Source organism: Anopheles darlingi, chromosome X (assembly GCF_943734745.1).
Source record: "Anopheles darlingi chromosome X, idAnoDarlMG_H_01, whole genome shotgun sequence".
In the NCBI taxonomy this organism is placed as follows: domain Eukaryota; kingdom Metazoa; phylum Arthropoda; class Insecta; order Diptera; family Culicidae; genus Anopheles; species Anopheles darlingi.
The window spans coordinates 2,697,623-2,717,500 of NC_064873.1; the positions used below are offsets into that span (position 1 = coordinate 2,697,623).

Sequence of the window (19,878 nt, forward strand, 5' to 3'; positions counted from 1 at the left end):
CGGTGGTGCCAAAGGGAGAGTCCAGAGTACGCGGTGCGTATGCTGGTGCTGCACGGTTTACGGTGCGAATTACGATGACTAATTATGTCGCCGAGCGATACGAGCGTGCTGATGGAATGGCCTCACCGCTGTGTCTGTGTGTTTGTGTGTGTCATATGCGCGCCCATTTTCACGCCCAATCAGTAAGCCGGGCGCACGCACGCACGCACGCACGCCGGGAGCCAAACACACCTTTTCACACCTTTCAGGCAAGATCGCCAGCCAGCCAGTCAGTCCCGGAGCATCATTAATCGTTGGCAGGGCCGGAGAGGGGGGCCGGCTCTTGATTTATGGTTCCAGACAGCATGGGTCTGTGTCTATGTGTGTGTGTGTGCACGCTTCACCTGTGGTTGTTTTGGGCGGCGGTTGATTTGCGAACGATTTGTCGCCGGACGACGGACGTTATCTGCATCGCGCACCGCAGCGCCCCGGGTGGGTACGATCATTCACCGCGACACACACACGCACACACGCGCGCATACACGAGGGTAGAGCATCAGCGGATGGATGAGCAGCAGCCGCTGCCGCCGCCGCTGCCGGCGAATGCGAGATGCGACGAGCGAAAGATATTTTTAGGACCGGATCCGGTCCCATTCCCCCCCAAAAAAACCCCAACAGAAAAAGGGCGAGTGGCGGGGTGGGGGTACGGGGTTGAGGTTGAGTGAGTGAGTGAGCAAACACGAGACCAAACCAACCGATCGACCGACCTCGAGCCAGCCGGCGGTCCCGCTGATCTGCCCGCTCCGTCTGTAGGGACAGTGCGCGCACGCGTGTCGTGTGTGTGCGTGTGTGTCGCGATCCGGAGCGATCCGTGATGATGCTCCAGGGGCTCCAGGGACCGTGACCGTCTCAGGATACAGGATGCGGCGGTTTGGTCAGCTAACGCCTCAAATTACTTGACGCGCGAAAGCGAAAGCGAAAGCCCCAAGAGAACCAGAACCAGAATCCTAGGGTGTCTGTGTGTGTGTGTGTGTGTGTGTGTGTGACGATGCGGTGCGAAGTGATTTATGGGAGGGTTCCTACTCCTCAAGGGGCCAACTGCTCTAAATCAGGGGGGGGGTGCAGAGGGCCCTTCGAGTAGTGGTAGTAGTGGTGGTGTTTATGCTGCTCTCTGACCACTCTGAAGGGTCTGCCACTGACGCAACGTCGCAGCGTCCGGTTCAACAAGCCACCGGACTCCCGCAGGGGGTTGGGGAGCAAAGGTGCAGAGGGGTGCAGAGGGATACAGAGGGATGGGGGAGGGGGGTCGTGTTTATTCGATTTTAAACGATCGCCACCCCACCCCATTACCACGTAAGTTGGCCTGGTTGCCCCGGTTGTCTACAGTCAGCATTAACCCTCCCACCCTCCCCAAACCCCCACACACCCCTAACCCCCACCTCCCCCCCTGGTGACAAGTGACGACATTGGTCGAAACGAAATTAACTCACCAGCACCGTAAATCTTCCACCGATCGGAGTCAATTAAAAACCGAGTAGCCCCTGCCGAGGGAGAAGAGTAAGGAGCATTAGGGGTTGAAGGGAGGAGGGTGCTACGACCTGCTAACCTGAGACCTGAGGCTAGACCGCGTGTCGGCGACCGGCGAAGCTGTCTGGCTGCTTCAGCAGTACAAGCCCGGAGATGATCCCCTGACCGAGAGCTACTACCGGGACTGCTTCGAAACCACCCCTCCGGAAGTGGACTGGGGGTTCAATCGATCATTCGGATGCGTCGGACAACCTCACGGAACCTCACGGAACCTCAAGACCTGGATAGTACGGTCCGGGCCACGGGTCCGGATTCTATATCTGAAGGTGTGAAGCGTCGGCTAGTGCTCTTTCTCTCTCTCTCTCTCTCTCTCTCTCTCTCTCTCTCTCTCTCTCTCTCTCTCTCTCTCTCTCTCTCTCTCTCTGGCCACTCTGGGCGCAACGCTCTTAGGTAATCTCCTAAAGTCTAATCACCGAAAGCCGAAAACAAAACAAAACGCTCGTAAACTGTCCCTCACTCTGTTGAGGGGTGCAGTGGAATGCAGAGGGGTAGGGGGAGGATACCTCCCCCACGAGAGGAGGGGTTGAGGGGGACGGTATAACACTACAGAGTTGACCAAGCTGGCGTCTATTTGGCCACTTCAACAGCGTGCGAGCGTGCGAGCAAGGGTGCGTGTGTGTGTGCGCGTGTGTGTGTGGTTGCGGGAGGGTGCGGAAAATGGAAACTCTCACCCTTCAACCAACCCTCCTCCCCTTTCATCGTCATCAAACGCCGGTTCGGGCGCCGTTAAAAGTGAAAATAAAATAACGTAAAGTAAAACAAGAAGGAGGAGGAGAAGGAGCAAAACCCGAAAGTGCATTCGTTTGTTGATCGTCATGATCATTAACCGCGGACAAATCGTACACACGACACACACACACACACACACGAGGGTGCGCGCGCGTGCATGTGTTTGCCATCAGTCATGATTTCAATTAACGACAATTTCCACTTTCACTCCGTCCGTCCGTCCGTCCGTCGCGCGTCGCGCGCGTTGCGTGGTGCTCAGCGACAGCGTTGCTCGCAACCCTCGCCGCCACCCCATTTCCACTCTCCTGCCACCGGGGAGACCATGAGAGGAACAAACAAATTGGAGTCCCTGTCAGCGCGCGGCCACGGAGGTATTAAAACGAAGAAGCTATCGCTATCTTCTGGCCTTACTGCTGCTGCTGGACGATTCCAGACAAGATGAAAGTTCTGCAGCGGTTGCGGCGTCGCCCATCAATCATACGCCGGCGTTCCAGTAGTACTCCTTGCTGGGTGCTGACAAAGTTCTCTCTCTCCGCTTTTGCGCTACTGCTGAAGGATAGTAGTAGCACTATCTGTAGGATGTAAGGTTCTCACGCCGCGCTCAAGCAGTGCAGAGCGCCACTCGATCTCGCGCCACGGACTGGTAGTAGTAATGGTAGTAGTAGTGCTGGTAGTAGGCGATGCCCTCTCAATCATCTCGCGCGTGTCGAGCAGCAGCAGCAGCGAGTAGCAGCTGTGCAGCGAGTGACAGTTTTGCGAGCTCGCTCACTAATGACAACTCATTAAGCAGCGATGTGATACGGAGAGAGAGCACGAGAGGCGCGACAAGGGGGGGGGGGGGGGGTTTCGCGCGGAATGAATGATGAAGAGGATTGTGCTCTCCTCGTTCGGCGCCGCATTCTAGGGCGAACGAGCAGCAGCAGCAGCAGCAACACTGATCTCTTCATTTGCATCCTCATCCTGGGCGCTGTCATCGTCGGGGTTGCTTTCATCTTTTCGCACTCGCAAGCACCGGGAACAGTGTGAACGAAACCCATCCAGCGGTCACTTCTACTACTACAGCACTCGTACGGGAACCCCTCGATATATGCGAGATGCGAAAGCGCATAAGACACTCATAAATCGTGACACCTTAGCGCGCGCGCTGCATTTGCATATAGGGGGGTGTAAGGAGGGGAGGGGGTGTCCAGCCTAGCGATCATGTCGCACTGCACCGATTGCCCGCCCTTCGCACCCTTCTTCACCCAACACCGCAGTGCCAGTAGACCAGTCGCTGTTCGAGTCGCTAACCTCGTGGTCGTGGTCTGTCTCGTGATTTTTACCGGAAAAGGGGATGGGGGTAGGGGGTGATAGGGAAGGGAGATGGCGGATGCCTACGCGTCCCCTGCCCCCCGGAGGGGGTGGGGGTAAACCGACACCGACACGCGGTCTCTCGGACTCGCGAACGGACAGCGCATCGGTCGCTGGTAGGCTGGTGGGCTGGTGGGTGGGTGGGTGGGTGTGAGAAAGTCTGTTGCAGTCCGGTACGCGGTTGTCGCGGTTCTGAAACCACCTCCCCATCGTCTGGTCTGGTCTGGTCTGGGGGTGTAAGGCGTGAGACAACAAATGACATTTCTCCCCTCTCGGTCGGTGTGTGCGTTCGTGTGTGTGTGTCTCTCATCGAAACGGATACGGAGCAGCAGCAACAGCAGCGTAGGAGCCGATTATCGACGAACAAGCGCACCAGCGATAGTTGCGACGTACCGGGCTCGCAACAGGCGCGCTCTCTCTCTCTCTCTCTCTCTCTCTCTCTCTTTCTCTCTTTCTCTCTCACTCTCTCTCTCTCTCTGTGCATATGCAGTTTACCACCCCCTCACCACAAGAGAGCGAAAGAATGTGTTAAAAACGGGACGAGCATGTGATGCGAGCACCGCAATGCCTCTTTCTCCTCCTCTTCCTTCTTCTTCTTCTTCTTCTTCTTCTTCTTCTTACTCTTCTTCTTTTTCTTCTTCTTCTTCTTCTTTTTCTTCTTCTTCTTCATCTTCTTCGTCTTCTTTTTCTTCGATGCGCTGCTGCTTCCAGCTCGTTCGATGCAAAATGTCACTCCTTAATGCGTGCGTGCGTGCGTGCGTGCGTGCCATCTTCCTGCTGCACCCAAACCACGTCTGCTGCGCATCCCCATCCCGGCTAGCTGGCTGGCCGTCGTCTACCTGGCTGACAGTATGTGACGTGCTCCGTCGCTTTTGGCTGTCTGCCAAAAAATCTCACCCTCGTAAAAAAACGGGGGGAAGGGGGTTGCGCGGGGTTAGGAAGCGAGGGAGGGAGAAACGGCGACAAGTGTCTCGGCGAAGGTTCGCGGCACCGACTCGTGTCGGACAAGCGCACGGTATGCGGTGCGCCCGCTTACTGTACCAGTGGGACGAATTCTTCGCACCACCACCAACACCACCACCACCCCAAGGCGCGCACGTTCTTCTCAGCATAAGTACAAGCTAGAAGAATTTGAGACGACGACGGCGGTGCCCGAACGGCGGTCCGTATATATATTTATATTACATCACACGAGATGCACGGAGGCATCAACAGTTCTACACTTTCGGAAGAGCCTTTCCAGCGGCTGGCCCATCAATTAATCCAGGCACCCGTAGTAGTAGTAGTAGTAGCAGTAGTAGTCGTTGTTGTTGGTGGCTCCGGAACGGTGCGCTTGTTGCTCACCGAAGCGCAGCTTCACGCGCAACATTCGCGACAAACAACAGACACAAAATTGATTTCCGAATTTCCCCGTGGTGGTGGTGAAAAAAAAAGGGAGGGGGGGAGGAGGGAAGGTGTTACGGGTCAGCGACTGCATGCTGCTGCTGCTGCCGGAAGTCACCGCGGTGCTGAGTGAGGGGGGCTCACGAGGCGAGATCTCGTGCAGCGCGACAAAAGTTGCCAAAACCGAACGCAAATGCGATCGAGAGAGAGAGAATGAGAGAGTGTGTGTGTGTGTGTATCAACAGGTGAGAAGGGGAAAGGGAGGAAGGGAGGGGATGTTGGTGGTCAAGGTGGGCCCCGTCTGGTCGGCGCGCAGGCGATACCTGCCGATAGTCGCAATGTCGCTGCCAAAAACAAGGGGGAGGGTTTATTGGTGGTGCCCAAGGTGAACAAGGGGTGGTTAAGGGGAGGGGAAGTGTTGTTACCTGGCGCGACGGAATGTGTGTATGGTGCCACTTGGCGCATGGTGTGTGCACACACACACACACGCGCGAGCGAAATGTAGGAAGTGCAGCAGCGAAACAAACGAAACGAGGGCCGGCCGGCCGGCGATCGACAAATTTGTGTCCCGATCAGCGGTTCCGCGGATGCGGACGCGTGTAGACAGGACAATCTATGTGTGTGTGTGTGTGTGTGTGTGTGTGTGTGTGTGTGTGTGTGTCGATCGGTCCGGTTCCACCGCCCAAGCATCGCGGAATGCAGCAGCAGCAATCAAGAACGGAAGAAGAGAAGAGAAGAGAAGACGCAAAAAAAAAACCGAACACACACACACAGACACACGAAAATGAGCCGGGCCGGTGCCGAAATTTACATTTTCCAGGATCACAGGATCCCGATCCCGGGTCGATCGGGTGGTGGGGGGCAAATTATAGGGTACAGTGGTGCCGTTATCGGTGTCATTATCCCACCGGTCTTCTTCGCACCACCGGCACCAGCAGGCCATTAGAATGCGCTCGGTCTGAAGGTGCATCTCGTCTGCGTCTGCGACGACGGCCGCGATCGACGCCAAAATCTCTCGCAAGAACGCCTAGCAGGATTACGCTAATTGGTGCTCATTTGTTCGACAGAAATTGAATTATGATGTCGAGCGTCCCCCCGAGGTGTTCCGATCCGCAAGACTCCGCACATTCGGTGCGCGACGCAGACGCAGACGCAGAGATCTTCAATCCCGTCTACGGGAAGCGGGATAACAAGATGGTCTGGCATTGATTTCTTTAGTAACGAACAGTGGAACAGTTAATAGTTGACCGCCAATTTTTTTTTTATCATTGCAGCGCGCCTAGTGACCGCTTTTTGCAATTTTGCGCAGACAGCGTTTTAGTATCATAGTAGTCTGTTTATTAAGTTATAAATGTTTTTGTCAAAATTGACTTCAAAAGTTATCACCGATGGAAAAAATGTCTGCACACTCACACTATTAAAACTCGAAAGAACTCGAAACTAAACTCAAAATAGCATATGTAAACGTTACCGGGGGGACTTTTACCTTGATTTTAGCAACAACAAAAATAAAACAGCCGATAAAGTGTAACAAATGTCCGATTCTGCAGACAAAAGGGAGTCGACAATCCTGGGACATCGCAGCGTGATTACACTAAAAAAAAGCTCACGAAAGTCAAAATAACAGTTCGATAAATATGTTTAAGAGAAATTTTAAACCCCTACAGCACAGCTTGATTGCCCAAAGTTGCGTGCGAGGAATCGGTATGAACCGAAGTGACGACCGAATTCAAACAATGTATTTTGCGAAACGATGGAACACACCATAAAAATGCGTTTCGAAAAATTCCAAACAAAAGACTTTGACTTTGCCAATCATAGATGTAGGGACTGATTTAGGAAAGGTTTGATTTATTTACGGAGATAAATTTGCCCGTGCGATGATGATTTTGGCATGGGATTTGGCACATTGTGGCGACAAATCGAATGTTTTCACCTTTTTGGGGCAACGTTCAGTCGAAATTTGTGCAAAAAACAAAAGAGTGTCTACCAGAAAAGGGTTTTTATCCTTCCACCTGAATGATCCTGTTTAAGTTTGGCATGATTTAGGTAGCTTGTTCTTACCCGGAAGGTATGGCGTTAAGTGTTTTGTATTCAAAAAGATCGCTTTCATAGGGAAAGCTATCCACGCAACAAAACTGTCTGGATTTTCGTTACATCGATTTCTATTGGACAATTATCAAAAGGAAAATTGAAAAGAATACCAAAAATGTATAAAAACCAACTAAAATGAGGGTGACGTGCAACAAGAGGGCAAATGATGTGATCTATACTTTACTGTGCAAAAGTAAATGTTGGGTGATGTCAAAGTAAACGTTTAAAATATGATATAAAAAGGAATTAAGGAATAATTTACATCAATACTTTTCCTAAAAGGTAATTTAAAAAAAAACCTACAAAATGCCCGCCCTTTCTTTGCATCATTTTTGGCTGAGATAGGGCCTATTCTGTGCGGCCAACTATAAAAAAAATGTTCCAGGCATTCGGGATCGGTTTTTATCCTTCATCGCGCGCGCTCGATCGATCCTCTTTGCAACTAGCAACGACGTGCGCGAGTGTGTGTGTGTGTGTGTGTGTGTGTGTGTGTGTGTGTGTGTGTGTGTTAAACCCCTTATCACCCCTCCTTTCGCCTTCCTCCCCCCCCCCTCCATCTTAAAATTGCAAATGAAAGGTGTTCCAATCCAATTCCTCCTCAAAATAACAGAAAAAAAAACAATCCCAGAACTTTTCATTTACATTCCACTCGATCAGCGCTGACAACAGTTTTGGGTGAAGATCCACAAACTAGCAGATTTTGGATCATCGATAACAGAACGACGCGTCTGCCGCACAGGTGTGCAAACACACGCACACACACACACACACACACACACACACACACACATACATACGCACGCGCGCGCGAGCGAACGAAACGAATTCGATATTCGCTCGATCTGTCACCGCAAACTCGCGTACGGGGCCATCCACACACACACATACACACACAAACCATGCAGGAGTAGAAGAAGAACCCCCGCTCCCCCTCCCCCCACCCCCACACCCGGGGTGTGCGGATAAAGCGGTATATTCCGACAATTTCCTAGGAATAGTCAATGACGACGACGCTGACGACGACGATGTGCGACGTGGAGCGACGTTTTCGGGGCATTCCATTCCAGGTACTATTCCAGAAGGCTTTCGGGGGTGTGCGCTCACCTCACCTACCAGCACAGAGCTGTCACACCCCCACCTCCCCTCTGCCTGCTGCCTGCTGCCTTCCATCTCCTGCCGCGTGACAAACTGACACCAATTTGAGGATCGAGAGTGTCGTCGAGATGTTGTTCGAACCCCCATCCAGCCCCTCAAGCAGTGGGGCTGGGGGCCTCGACAGCTCGAGCTCGTTAAATCAAATCCAATTAGGTTTCAGATCCAAACCACCACCACCACTCTCTCTCTCTCTCTCTTTCCCCTTTTCCATCCTTTGCCACTGCTTCAGATGAAAAGACAGAAAAGGAGGGAAGAAAAAGAAAAACCACCGAAAAGAAAACAGGCAGAACACAGCAGGAAAGACAACCAAAAACAAACGAAACGAGACGAGACGAGACGAGACGAGGCGGGAGGAGCGGCGACAGAGAAACACTCCAAAATCGCCGAAAAACGGTCCGTTATCGTCGCTCCGGATCAGATCTCCCTAAATCGTTTCTTTTAGTGGCAGGGCAGGGGTTGGAGAGGGGAGGGGGAACCACCACCGCGGCCTCCACCTTCTCCTAATGAGCACACACTCGCAGGGAGCAGAAAGGTGGAATGAGTAGCGTGCGCGTGCATGCGCGTGTGTGCGAAATGTTTAAAAAATCACGAAATTAAAACCCAAAAACTCGGCCGCCATTGCCGGTTGATCGGTTTGCCGTCACGTTAAGGAGCCACGGGGGGTGGGGGTGGTTAGGTCGTTAGGTAGGTTTTTGGGTAGCCACCAGCCCCAGCCACACACACACACACACCGGGTGATCGCGCGATATCGGATATCCAACGATCGGGAACGGACTGTCCGATGACGGGGGATGACGATAAGGACCGTTCGATCGAGGGTTGGTCGGGTTACTGAGACATTCCGCGTGGCGTTTTACGGCACACAGGCCCGCCCGTCAGTGTGCCAGCGTTACAGTAGCTGCCCGGGACCCGGGGACCCGGGGGCTTCCGGACTTGGATTTGGACGAAATTCGAAAAAATGCCCAGAAGCCCCGAGGGGGGTGAAGGCCACCCCTAGAGAGAGCGCCCACCCCTGGAGCGAGGTAAGAAGCAGGTCAGCGTCGTCGTCGTCAGCGCACTCGCAAATGGGCAGTACTGGCAGGCGGCAGGACGCCCATTTGGGAGCCGTTCGCGTGTGTGTGTGTGTGGTGGTAGTGAATGAGATGCTCCCCGATGAGGTCCCAAACACAGCACACCACAGCCTGTTGGGACCCCCTGGGTGGGTTGCGAGAGTCTTTTAATTAAGAGCGCACGCCACCTAAGCATATCCACTGGTGGCGGGTCCTCTTCCTTCTCCTCCGATCACCGGACCGGACCAGACCTCTCTCTCTCTCTCTCTCTCTTTTTCTCCTCTTCTTTTTTTTGCTTTCATCTTCCTTTTCCCTCATCATCAAACGGTATCCAGTTATGCGTCGAGCGTCGTCGTCTGCTAGATTGCGTCTCCTTCTTCTTCTTCTTCTTCTTCTTCTTCTTCTTCTTTTTCTTCTTCTCCATCGTCTTCTTCTCCTTCTTCTTCCTCTTTGCTACTTCACGCAATGCGTTGCTTCTTTCGGTGACTGACATTTAAAAACAAATAAGAAGAAGAAGAAGAAGAAGAAGAAGAAGAAGAAGACGAAGAAGAAAAAGAAGAAGAAGAAGAAGAAGAAGAAAAAGAAGAAGAAGAAGAAAAAGAACAAACCAAAGAAAAGCTGGCAACAAATCTGTCAGCCACCACTCGTATGGGCTGCCCGTGCGTGCGTGCGTGCGTGCGTGTGTGTCGTGTTCTGTCGGTATGCGTCTCTTCTAAGCTCTCTTTTGCAACCGTCGTCCATCTCTTTCTCTCTCTTCCATAGTCTCTGACTGTCACAGATAGTTTCCAGGTATCGGCGGCATCGCTAGTTCGAAACCGTATGCAGCGCAAGCGTTATTAACGTTAATGTGTTTGGAAGAGTGTAAATTATGACGAACGCGTTGTGCCTGCGCGCGTGTTGGCCCAGGTTCCCTGGTGGTGGTTGAAGAAGAAGAAGAAGAAGGGCGGGTGGAGCTCTACCGCACTCACCGGTGACAACGGAACGGCATTCCGTTTCGAGGGAGGCATTCTGCGAGGAACAGCAGCAGCAGCAGTAGAACGAATACCAGAGCAAAAGGTCCTGGTCAACTTCGAACGAACCAACCCTCGTGCACGCACACACGGGTAAGGTAAGGAGTGGACACGGCCACGGAGCTCGCTCCAGGATCGCCTCGATCGATGCCTTCGCCAGATCGCCTCTAATATCTGAAGGGTAGGTCTGAGCGGTCGAAAGGGGGTTGACAGACGGTCGATGCCTCGATACCACCCTGTTTTCCTCTCCCTCTCTCTCTCTCTCTCGCTCTTCCTCTCTCGATCGCGCTCTCGAAAAATGCGGACCATAAATCGGCTGGCATAAATGTTAATGGCCCCAGAGATTGAACCATTCCTCAGGCCTCAGCCACCAATCGAGGAAGGTTGTGTGAGTGGGAAAAAAGGGGGGGGGGGGTGTCAGACCTCCGGTAATACATCTCGGGGATGGTCTTCCACTTGGTACCGGACCAGGGACCGGGTGCAGGCGGACAATGGCACTGTCATTCGATATCTTGCGCCAGCGCCAGACGCATGAGGCTACTCAGGCCGGACACAGGTCCACAGGCGAAGGCGAAGAAGCGTTGTAGCTGGTGGTGGCTGGTGGCGGGCTCGGGCACACCCCACCCCACCCCACTCCCAAACCCCTGCCGGCTGCGATTGCCGATCGACAACGACAAGAGGTGTTCCTGTGTGTTCCTGTCAAAGTGAGTCACCGTCAGATGCCAGGCACTGCCGCCCCTCCCAAATGGGGTTGTTGCACGGGGGGGGGGGGGGGGGTAAGGCTCTCCCCTCTCCTCTCCACCATTCATTTGTTACCCCATGCGGGATGGGATGTGTGTGTCTGTCGGGGGATGATGGGCATATCTTATCAACCCCGTCGCCATACCCTTTCCTTTTCGGGGGTGATTTTGTGTTTACTTCCGCGTTTGTGTGTGTGTGTGTGTGTGCGTTTGGCGGCTTCATTTGTGTTTCGCCCCGCGAAAGGGTGGGCAACGTGTTGAGCGAGGAAAAAAACGAGGCGCAACCTCCCTTCTTAGCGCACGCTTTGCAACCCCTATCGATAGGGGCTGAAGGTCGGTATTTAACTTGAGGGGTACTGTTGCTGCTGCAGCGCAAAAAGAGTGTGTGAGAGAGAGAGGACCTTCGGTGTGTTTTGGTAAATACACCCTCCATCCCCCATCCCCCATCGTCTCCTCGCTTCTGTTGCAGCAGCAAGGAAAGCAATAGAGGCAAACCGTGTACACGGCACGTGGCAAGTTAGCGAACGGTCGACTCACGCCTGTCAATGGCTGCCAACGTTTCGTCCCTGCTCCCTGACCGTCCCCTGACCTGACCTGATTCACTATCAACAGACTGACCGCATTCCGGAGCATTCTCCTGGGGATCTGCATCCGTCGCCGCGTCGATCCTGTCAATCTCAATTACGGTTGCGAGGCAGTCGCCAGCAAAGCAGGCCTCCAGGCCCGTTCTAGGACCGCTGAGCAGCTCAGCAAGGACAGCACCAGCCTCACTGCTCCCCGAGGTTCACGTTCGCGAGCTCTACAGAGACAGCGATGTTAGCGAGCAATACAGTTTTGGTGTAACATATACGACGGTTTATTAGCAATAACAAACATTGAAGTAGAAAAGGTTCTTTTTTTTCTACTTCTTCTTGCGGAGGCACTGTGCACTGCGGAATGGGATCGATGGTCTACCGATGGTTCGTGCTGCAGCTGCAACCGCCCAAACCCAATCCGCACTCCGTCCGCAAAATCGAATCGCAACAACAAAAATAAATCCTTTTTTTTTCCCTATTTGCCATGTTCGGGTGGTCGGGTCTGTGCGTGAGTGTGTGTGCGTGTGTGTGTGCTTATTCTGCCTTTTACTGTTTTTTTTTCTTGTTGGTGTTTTGCTTTGTTGTTGGTTCTGGTGCTCGAGGAAAATGTTGTTTCTTCTGCGAGAAATCGGGTTCCGTCGGTCGGTCGGTCGGTCCGAAACCCGAAAGGACGATCGATCGAGATGCCGATTGTACGGTGGGACTGGGCTGCGGGTCATCCAGCAGTCACACACACACACACACACACACAGACCATGCGATGCGAAACTGCATCACAAACGGTGCCTGAAGTCCCCGTTTACTCTCCTCGAGCAAGAGAGAGAGGGAGAGAGAGAAAAAGGGAGAGAAATATGGAGGAATGAGGAAAAGGACTTTCTCTCTCTCTCTCTCTATTCTCTCGGGGTACTCGGAGCCCAAAAGAGCGCCCTTTGTTTGGCGAGCCCGGCGCGAGATCTCCTCCCCGGTCCCGGTCTTCCGGTCTGCGACCGTTTTGTACCTTTTTTTTTTTGCTTACGCACACACACACACACACGTCCTTACGCGACCGTGTGTGTGTGTGTGTGTGCGTGTGTATGAAAGCACGCGAAAATCCCGGAGTCACGGTGGCAATTAAAATGAAAATGAAAATGAAACAAACGGAGCACTCACCGTCCCCCGAATGTGTGTCTGGCACGCACCTCGCACGAGATCCTGAAGCTTCGAAAAGGCTCAAGAGGAGAAGGGAGGAAGGGGAAACAGGGGTCTTCACTCCCGCCCCGACGCTCTCTCTCTCTCCTTCTCTCTATACACACACGCGCATACACATCTACACCAACTAATTCTGAGCACGTTAAGGATTTGATAAACAAAAACACCCTGGCGGCGCACTCCGGAGGCTGGCCTCTGGGAGTGCGCCAGCCCGGGAGTCCTGAATGCGAACCAGACGTCGCGGTACACACACACACATGCCCCCAAGGTGTCTCGCATCGCATAGCAGGAGCGAGGCAGGTCGAGCATTAAGTCGTCAACGTCGCGACAAAATATACTACAGAGTGGTTGAGGTGGTGACCATGGGAATGAAAGGATATTCAGGATCAAGGGACCAAAGGGGGAAGGAAAAAGGAAGGTGCCGCAGAAGGGGCCGCGTTTGAAAAAGAAAAACCAAAACCAAAACAAAACAAAACCAAGATCCAAGCCAAGGATGATGGTCCAGACGCGAACGATGGAATCAAGGGAGGATTACACCCCCATCCCTCACCCACCCGTAGCACTTACCTTTGCACTCGTTGGCATCCCGGACGGTACCGCGGGCCCACGGTCGATCGAAGTAGAACGGTTTGCAGCGCTCGCAGTCCCGGCCGGCCGTGTTATGCTTGCAATCGCACTCCAGCTTCCCATCGGCCGGGCTCTTGATGCAACGGGACGCGTGCCCATTACACTTGCACCGCCCACCGACGGCAAAGTCCGACAGTGCGTACGTCAGCACACCGGACCCGCTCGGTAGTTCGCGTGACGCGACCGGCAAAAAATCGGACGCCTTCTTCGCGACGCCACCAAACTTTCCACCACTCAGTTCGGTTGATTGGTGTTTGGAGCCGGCCGGGAATTGGCCACCACCCCCGCCACCACCACCCCCGGACGGTGCCTGCAACCGATGGAAGATGACGCGTATGTCGGTGGCCGTCACCCAATCCTGCAGGATGACGGAGTTATCAAAGTCCGGTGCCGATGGGCGACCCTCGAGCGTACTGAACGCGATCCGCGAACCCTGCACCCCATCCACACTGTACCGGTTGTGGTCAACACAGCGGGCCTCCTGCTCGTTGCTGAGCGAAATCTGAGCCTTCGTTGGCCGCCCATAAAGCTTCCGGCACTGGGAGCTGTAGAACTGAAACGGCAGCCAGTTCTTCCCATAGTCCGCACTCTTGTAGATCGCCATCGAGTCCGGCCGGAGTGCGTACGGGCAGAAGCTGAGGCTGACGTACGTCAGCTCGAACTTCTTACCGAGCGACAGCGTCAGCGTTACGTTGTCCGGGCCCGCATCGAGCGAACCGGACCGCGGTTCCGATCGCCAGCAGGTCACGTTGTTCGAGTTGTGCACATCGGTCAGGGCGCCCGGCAGGTACCGTTTGGTCGGTTCCGACGCGTCACAGATTTCGCACGCGAGCGTCGTCGTCGCTTCCTGCGTCGCGCCAGTCCGCCCGGGGCCGATCAGCGTCGACGGTGCGGAGGATGCCCCGATGCCGGTCGCTAGGTCGCTGCCGCTGCCGGTCGCGCGCTGGTCGCAGAAGCGCGCGGGCTGCTCGTGGCCGCACACGGACGACGCCTCGATCGGTACGCCGAACGCGGCGTTCACAAAGTCCGGCATGCAGCGGCGCGGTCTATCCTCATCGTAGCACGGATCGTTCAGGGGCGTTGCGTGCGGTGCGAAGCTGCGCAGGAACTGCGTATGCTGCGAACCACCACCACCCCCGTTACCGCCGCGATGACCTGCTACTAGCAGGAGCTGCTGTAGCAACAGCAACAGGAACAGCGCGGGACCACCGGCCACCGATAGGAACGGTCTTCTCGTGACGGTGGCGACCATTCTATCGAAACACTTACGACAACCGAAGGACCTGTTTCGTCGAGACCCCGTTGACACTCACACTCACACACACACTGACACGCGCGCACGGACCTCTCCAAGTTCGAGTTGTTCGAGGCGTCTTCCGGCGTCTGTTATTGATTGCTTGTTGATCGCTCGGCGGCTGTGGGAGTTGGTTGGTTGTTGATTGTCGAGGCACACGGCAGGACGACGGCTACAGTGCTACTACTGCCGACGCTTGGCGCGATGTTCTCTCTCTCTCTCTCTCTCGCTCTTTCTCTCCCTCAATCCACGGTGGTACGGCCACCAGCCGCCTTCCATTGGCCACCGGCCTGGACCTGAACCATGAATCTTCTGCCTCCCTCCCTCCCGGGGGGGGGGGAAAAAAACCCCGCACACTACAACTCCGACCCGCCCCCAACTCCCCGGATGGAAAACGGCACCGCACGCACAACACACCACACACTTTCGACACACACACACACGCGCGGGCGCGCGCAGGCCCAAAAAACCCTCAAAATACAGGTACACTCCAACCGACCGACCGACCGACCGACCAACGACGCGGAACCGAAACGAGTGGTCAACAGAACAGATACGCGAACAGCTCCTGACTAGTAGCTGTGCTCTACTGCTGCTACTACTACCGCTGCTACTACTACTTCTCGGATGCTGCTGGATATTGACTGCGGACTGCGGCCACAGAGTGTGGTTGCTTTAGTGCAGCCCGTCGCCTGGTTCGCTTGAAGTTTGGTGTTGTTGTGGCTGGCAAGGATACGCGCGACCCGTGCGATACCCTTCGCGGCTTGCTTGCGATGCTCGATGCAGAGCAGGAAAGGGTGCGAGAGTCTGGCTGCTGTTGCTGTTGCTGCTGCGGCTGCTGTTGCTGCTGCTCGTCACTGAGAGCTCTCAGGAGAAGAGTCGAAGCTTGAATAACACACGGGACGACCGCGCGCCCGCGACCGCTAGCTCCTACTTGGACTCTCTTGCTCTCTCTCTGTGTTAACAATCAACGCACGCGTTTCGCATCTCGATCTTGAGAGAGTTAGAGCACGAGAGAAAGAGAGATAAAGAGAGAGAGAGAGAGAGCTGGCGCGCAGCAGCAACGAGAGCCAGCTAGAGTACATCGCAGATCGAGAGAGAGAGAGAGAGAGAGAGAAAGAGCGTCATTTGAGTAGCGGATAGGTATCAGTGCGCAAGGTGATGCTGTGATCTGACGACGCAGCATGCAGAGAGCGAGCGGAGAGAGAGAGACGGTTCGGCCGGTCGGATGCTGCATCACCTCGGGACACTCACCTCGAACCGAACCGAACGGAACCGAGCGCGCTGATTGGTTCTTGCGGCCAATCGTGTCGTTTTAACCCTTTCCCTTCCTCACTACCTATCTTTTTCTATTGTTCTTTCGCTCTCTCTTTCGCTCTCTCTTTCGCTCTCTCTTTCTCTGTCTCTCTCTCTTTCTCTCTCTCTCTCTCTCTCTCTCTTGTCCTATCTCTTTCATCAGCATCACCTGAACCTACTGGGCTTTGTGTGTCCTTTTCGCACAGGAAAAATCATACACCCCCCTCTCACCACTCTCGCTCTCTCTCTCGTTCGCTGATTCTCTCTTCCTCTTTCCATCGCGCTCTCTCACTCACTCACACCCACCCACCCACCCTTCTGAGTTGCTGGCTCGCCTCCTCAGCCACCACCGAATGTTGATTCGTCGTCGGGTTTGTTCGGGTGAAAATTCCCCCCACTACCCCCTCCCCCCACCCGCCATTAAAGCGCATCGATGCCGTGCAGTCTGCGAGAGCATCGGCTGTGGGACATCACCGCCACCGCGCGGGCACGGGGAGTAATCTAGTGCGAGATAGCGAGAATTATGCGAGGAGATAAGCTGTGAGCGAACCTCACATGAGTGCGTGAGTGCAATCGCGGTCGCGGGGGAGGGGGAGAGGGTTTGAGAGCTATTGGCATCTTGCGGCCAAGAAGTCTCGATCGCTGATTTCTGCAAAATTTCCACAACCCCAAGCCAAGCCTTGCACCAGTCCAGCTCGATGCTCGATATAGTTCGATCGCTAAATGGGGGCACGCACACCAACACGCACACCGTGGCGCTTCGCCGGGCGGCTTCGGGGTTGCGGATATGCAGCACACATTAGAGGGATTTTTGTGTTTTTTTTGTTAAATCTGTTATGTCAATGTTAAAGCATAATGTACAACAACAGCGATGATTTGCGTTTTTATTGAAGCGCCGAAAACAAATACCAAAAATTAGAATGCAACGGTTATCGGGATGCCATTCGCGGACTTTATTGCCACATTAAGCGTTGTATTCATATTTTGAGTCACATTTTGTTTAGTTACAGATCAGATGTTTCGTTTTATCATCATGTTTAGTTATTTTTTTAATTTATTTGCTTTTATTTTTACTAAAAACGATTTGTTTTAACTGAGTGTTCGTTTTCTTTTCGTTACGTTCTGACCGATAATGTTATAGTTTTCCACCGATGGTGTTCAGCTGTTTACTGGATATGTTTCCAGCTTCTGTACTGGGTATAGTTTGTGGCATGAGTAAAACAATGGTTTGTACTGGCAAGAAGGTGGCATAATAAAAACAATTAATTGATTTATTTATTCGATTACTTGATGTAGTTTAATAAGTTAATTTTGAAATTTACATAATACACAGTCCAAACCGACTGCTTAAATGGGTCTCGCATGAACAAATGTGTGCCTGGAAGGACTAAATGTGTTGTACCTGACTTCTTGTTTGTTTTCTGCACCACTACAACCTTCCTTTGCACGAGATGCACAAAGTCGAACGAACTGCTGCTGCTGCTGTTGCTGCAACAGATTAACAGCAAACCGGAGCATCTAGGCATTGCCGGTTGCCAGCGGTTGCCAGCATCCTCCCAAGGGTACTCTATACTCGCCATCTTCCAGCATCTTCCGTCTCCCACCCGTCACGTCTCTCGCCTTGCCTCGTGCGCCATCCCGTGCCCCGTGCGTTTCATTAATTAGTTTCGTCACGCGCGTGCTCTCCATACAATACCATGCTGCGTAGGGGGCACGTACGCGTGCGTGTGTGTGCTTCGGTCGAAGGGTGTTAAGCGGATCGAATTTATTATCACCCATTAGCGGCTCGCAACGCAACGCATCAACTATCTCGATTGAGGTGGCTCGATCCCTTTTGGGCTTTGTGAGCGCCACACTTTATTTTCTTTTCTTCCTTCTCTCTCTCTCTCTCTCTCTCTCTCCATCTCTCTTTATTTCACTCTCTTTCTTTCTTCTTTATCTCGCTTTTTCTCACTCTCACTCTCTCTCTCTATCCGTTTGCTACTGCTCCTCACCGCTTGTTGCATTCGAAAAATTAAAGGTTAAGGTACACGACACACACCCACACACCAAGGTAACAAGGAAAAATGACTCTCCAAGGACTATATCGGCCTGGACCGAGCGGGTGCTGGACCTAGGACAAGAGAGAAAAAGAGAGAGAGAACAAGCTGTTATGCTGACGACGTTATGTTGCCTTCGACGTCGAGTTTTCCTCCTTCTGGTGTTGTACTTTGACGCCGAGAGAAAGAGAGAGCGAGAGAGAGAGAAAGAGAGAGAGAGAGAGAGAGAGAGAGAGAGCGTGAGTGAGTGAATCTGCTCCTTATTTATGACCTCCTTGGCGTGTGACGTGCCGCTTACACAAATGGACGACGTGGCCAGTGTGTGTGATGCTGTTCGATGGGAAGCGATCGAATGGCGGCTATCCTTGGGAGTCTGTCCTACAGCGGCCATCATCGGCATTCGCGATCAGGCAGCACGATCGATCAACCGCACCGCACCGCACCGCATCACGGCCCCCCCACCCCCCCTAAAAGCCAATAAATATTCGTTCGTGCGTCAATGGTCTACATTCCCTCGTCCATCTGTCTGTCTGTCTGTCTCTGTCGGTGTCTGTGTCTGTGCATGTCAATGGGCCTGAAAGTGAAACAATAAACAGTCAGCAGCACGCGACGTGACGTGCTGCACATGCAACAGGCCAACAGCTCCAACAGGCAATGGAGCGCCAGCCAGCCAGCCAGGCCATAAAACACGCCAAAATGGAATCCGCAGGACTCCTAAATCAATCGGACCATCGGGTGGGGTGGGGAAACCCCCTCTGCAGCTGGCGTTTCGCCACCTCCTGGGCTAAATTTGGCTCAACCTCCGCCGAATGACCGCCGAGACCGCCGAGGACATCATCATCATCCGGAATCGCATCGTAGGCGCAGCGGCTCTCCTCTTCCTTCTCTCCATAATAAACGGACAATCGAGCAGCAGAACTTTTTAGAAAGAAAATACACACACACACACACACACACGCGCGTGTGACGCACGTTCGGCTTTTCAAAACTTCCGCAAACCGAATCCGCATCCGACACAAAGGACATTCTGCAACACCCCACGGTACAAAATAATAATAATAATAATAATAATAATACTAATAATAATAATAATAAAAAGAGGCTAGCAACTATGCGAATGTATGCGTTAGACGGAAATCACATCACGTTCCACCATCACGTGGCCGTGCGACTCCAGCACCCTCCTTCCCCCTTCCGGAGGGCAGCACAAGCGTTTGATACGTGCCCTGATTTCACATTCCACGCGTGTGTGTGTGTGCCCCGAAGAGAAGGGGAGGAGAAGATGAAGAGGGTGAGTTGGAGAATCACAAATGATCAAACGAAGAGAGCTGCTGCTACTGCTGCTGCTGTCTACGTGCGTCATGCAAAAAGGGAATCGATTCAAGCAGAAGGATCTCCTCCACACACACACACACACACACACACACACACACACACACACACACACACACACAGGTCCCACTTCCCGGCACAAGCACCCACAAGCTAAGTCTTCGAGCAGTTCCGGTTCTTTGTTCTTCTACTCCCTGCCAAAAAGGGGGGCGGCCGCCAGGTGAAGAAAGCACCTCACCAGGGGGGGAGGGGGGAGGACGAAGTCCTGGGGCACCTTAATTATAGGGGTCAACCCCGCTAGAACCCCACGTCACTTCTACCAACTAACAACAACAACAACAACAACAGTCCTCCAAAACTTCCCGAAGAAATCCCCCAAGACAGTCTATCATTAAAAGTTTGAAAAAACAAACAACTCTGGTATACTCTGGGGAGGAAGTTCGCAACCCCC

At 53.4% G+C, this 19,878-nt stretch overlaps 1 protein-coding gene across 1 annotated transcript in view; it reads right to left on the bottom strand.

Annotated features, from left to right (window-relative positions):
* Window positions 1-15,629, bottom strand: part of LOC125955762 (netrin-B-like) — a 35,619-nt gene extending 19,990 nt beyond the window's left edge. The window contains exon 1 of the mRNA XM_049686914.1: window positions 13,407-15,629. Coding sequence (XP_049542871.1) covers window positions 13,407-14,718 — 1,312 coding nt within the window. The 5' untranslated portion in view covers window positions 14,719-15,629. The remainder of the gene's footprint in view (window positions 1-13,406) is intronic.
* Between the last annotated feature and the right edge of the window lie 4,249 nt (window positions 15,630-19,878).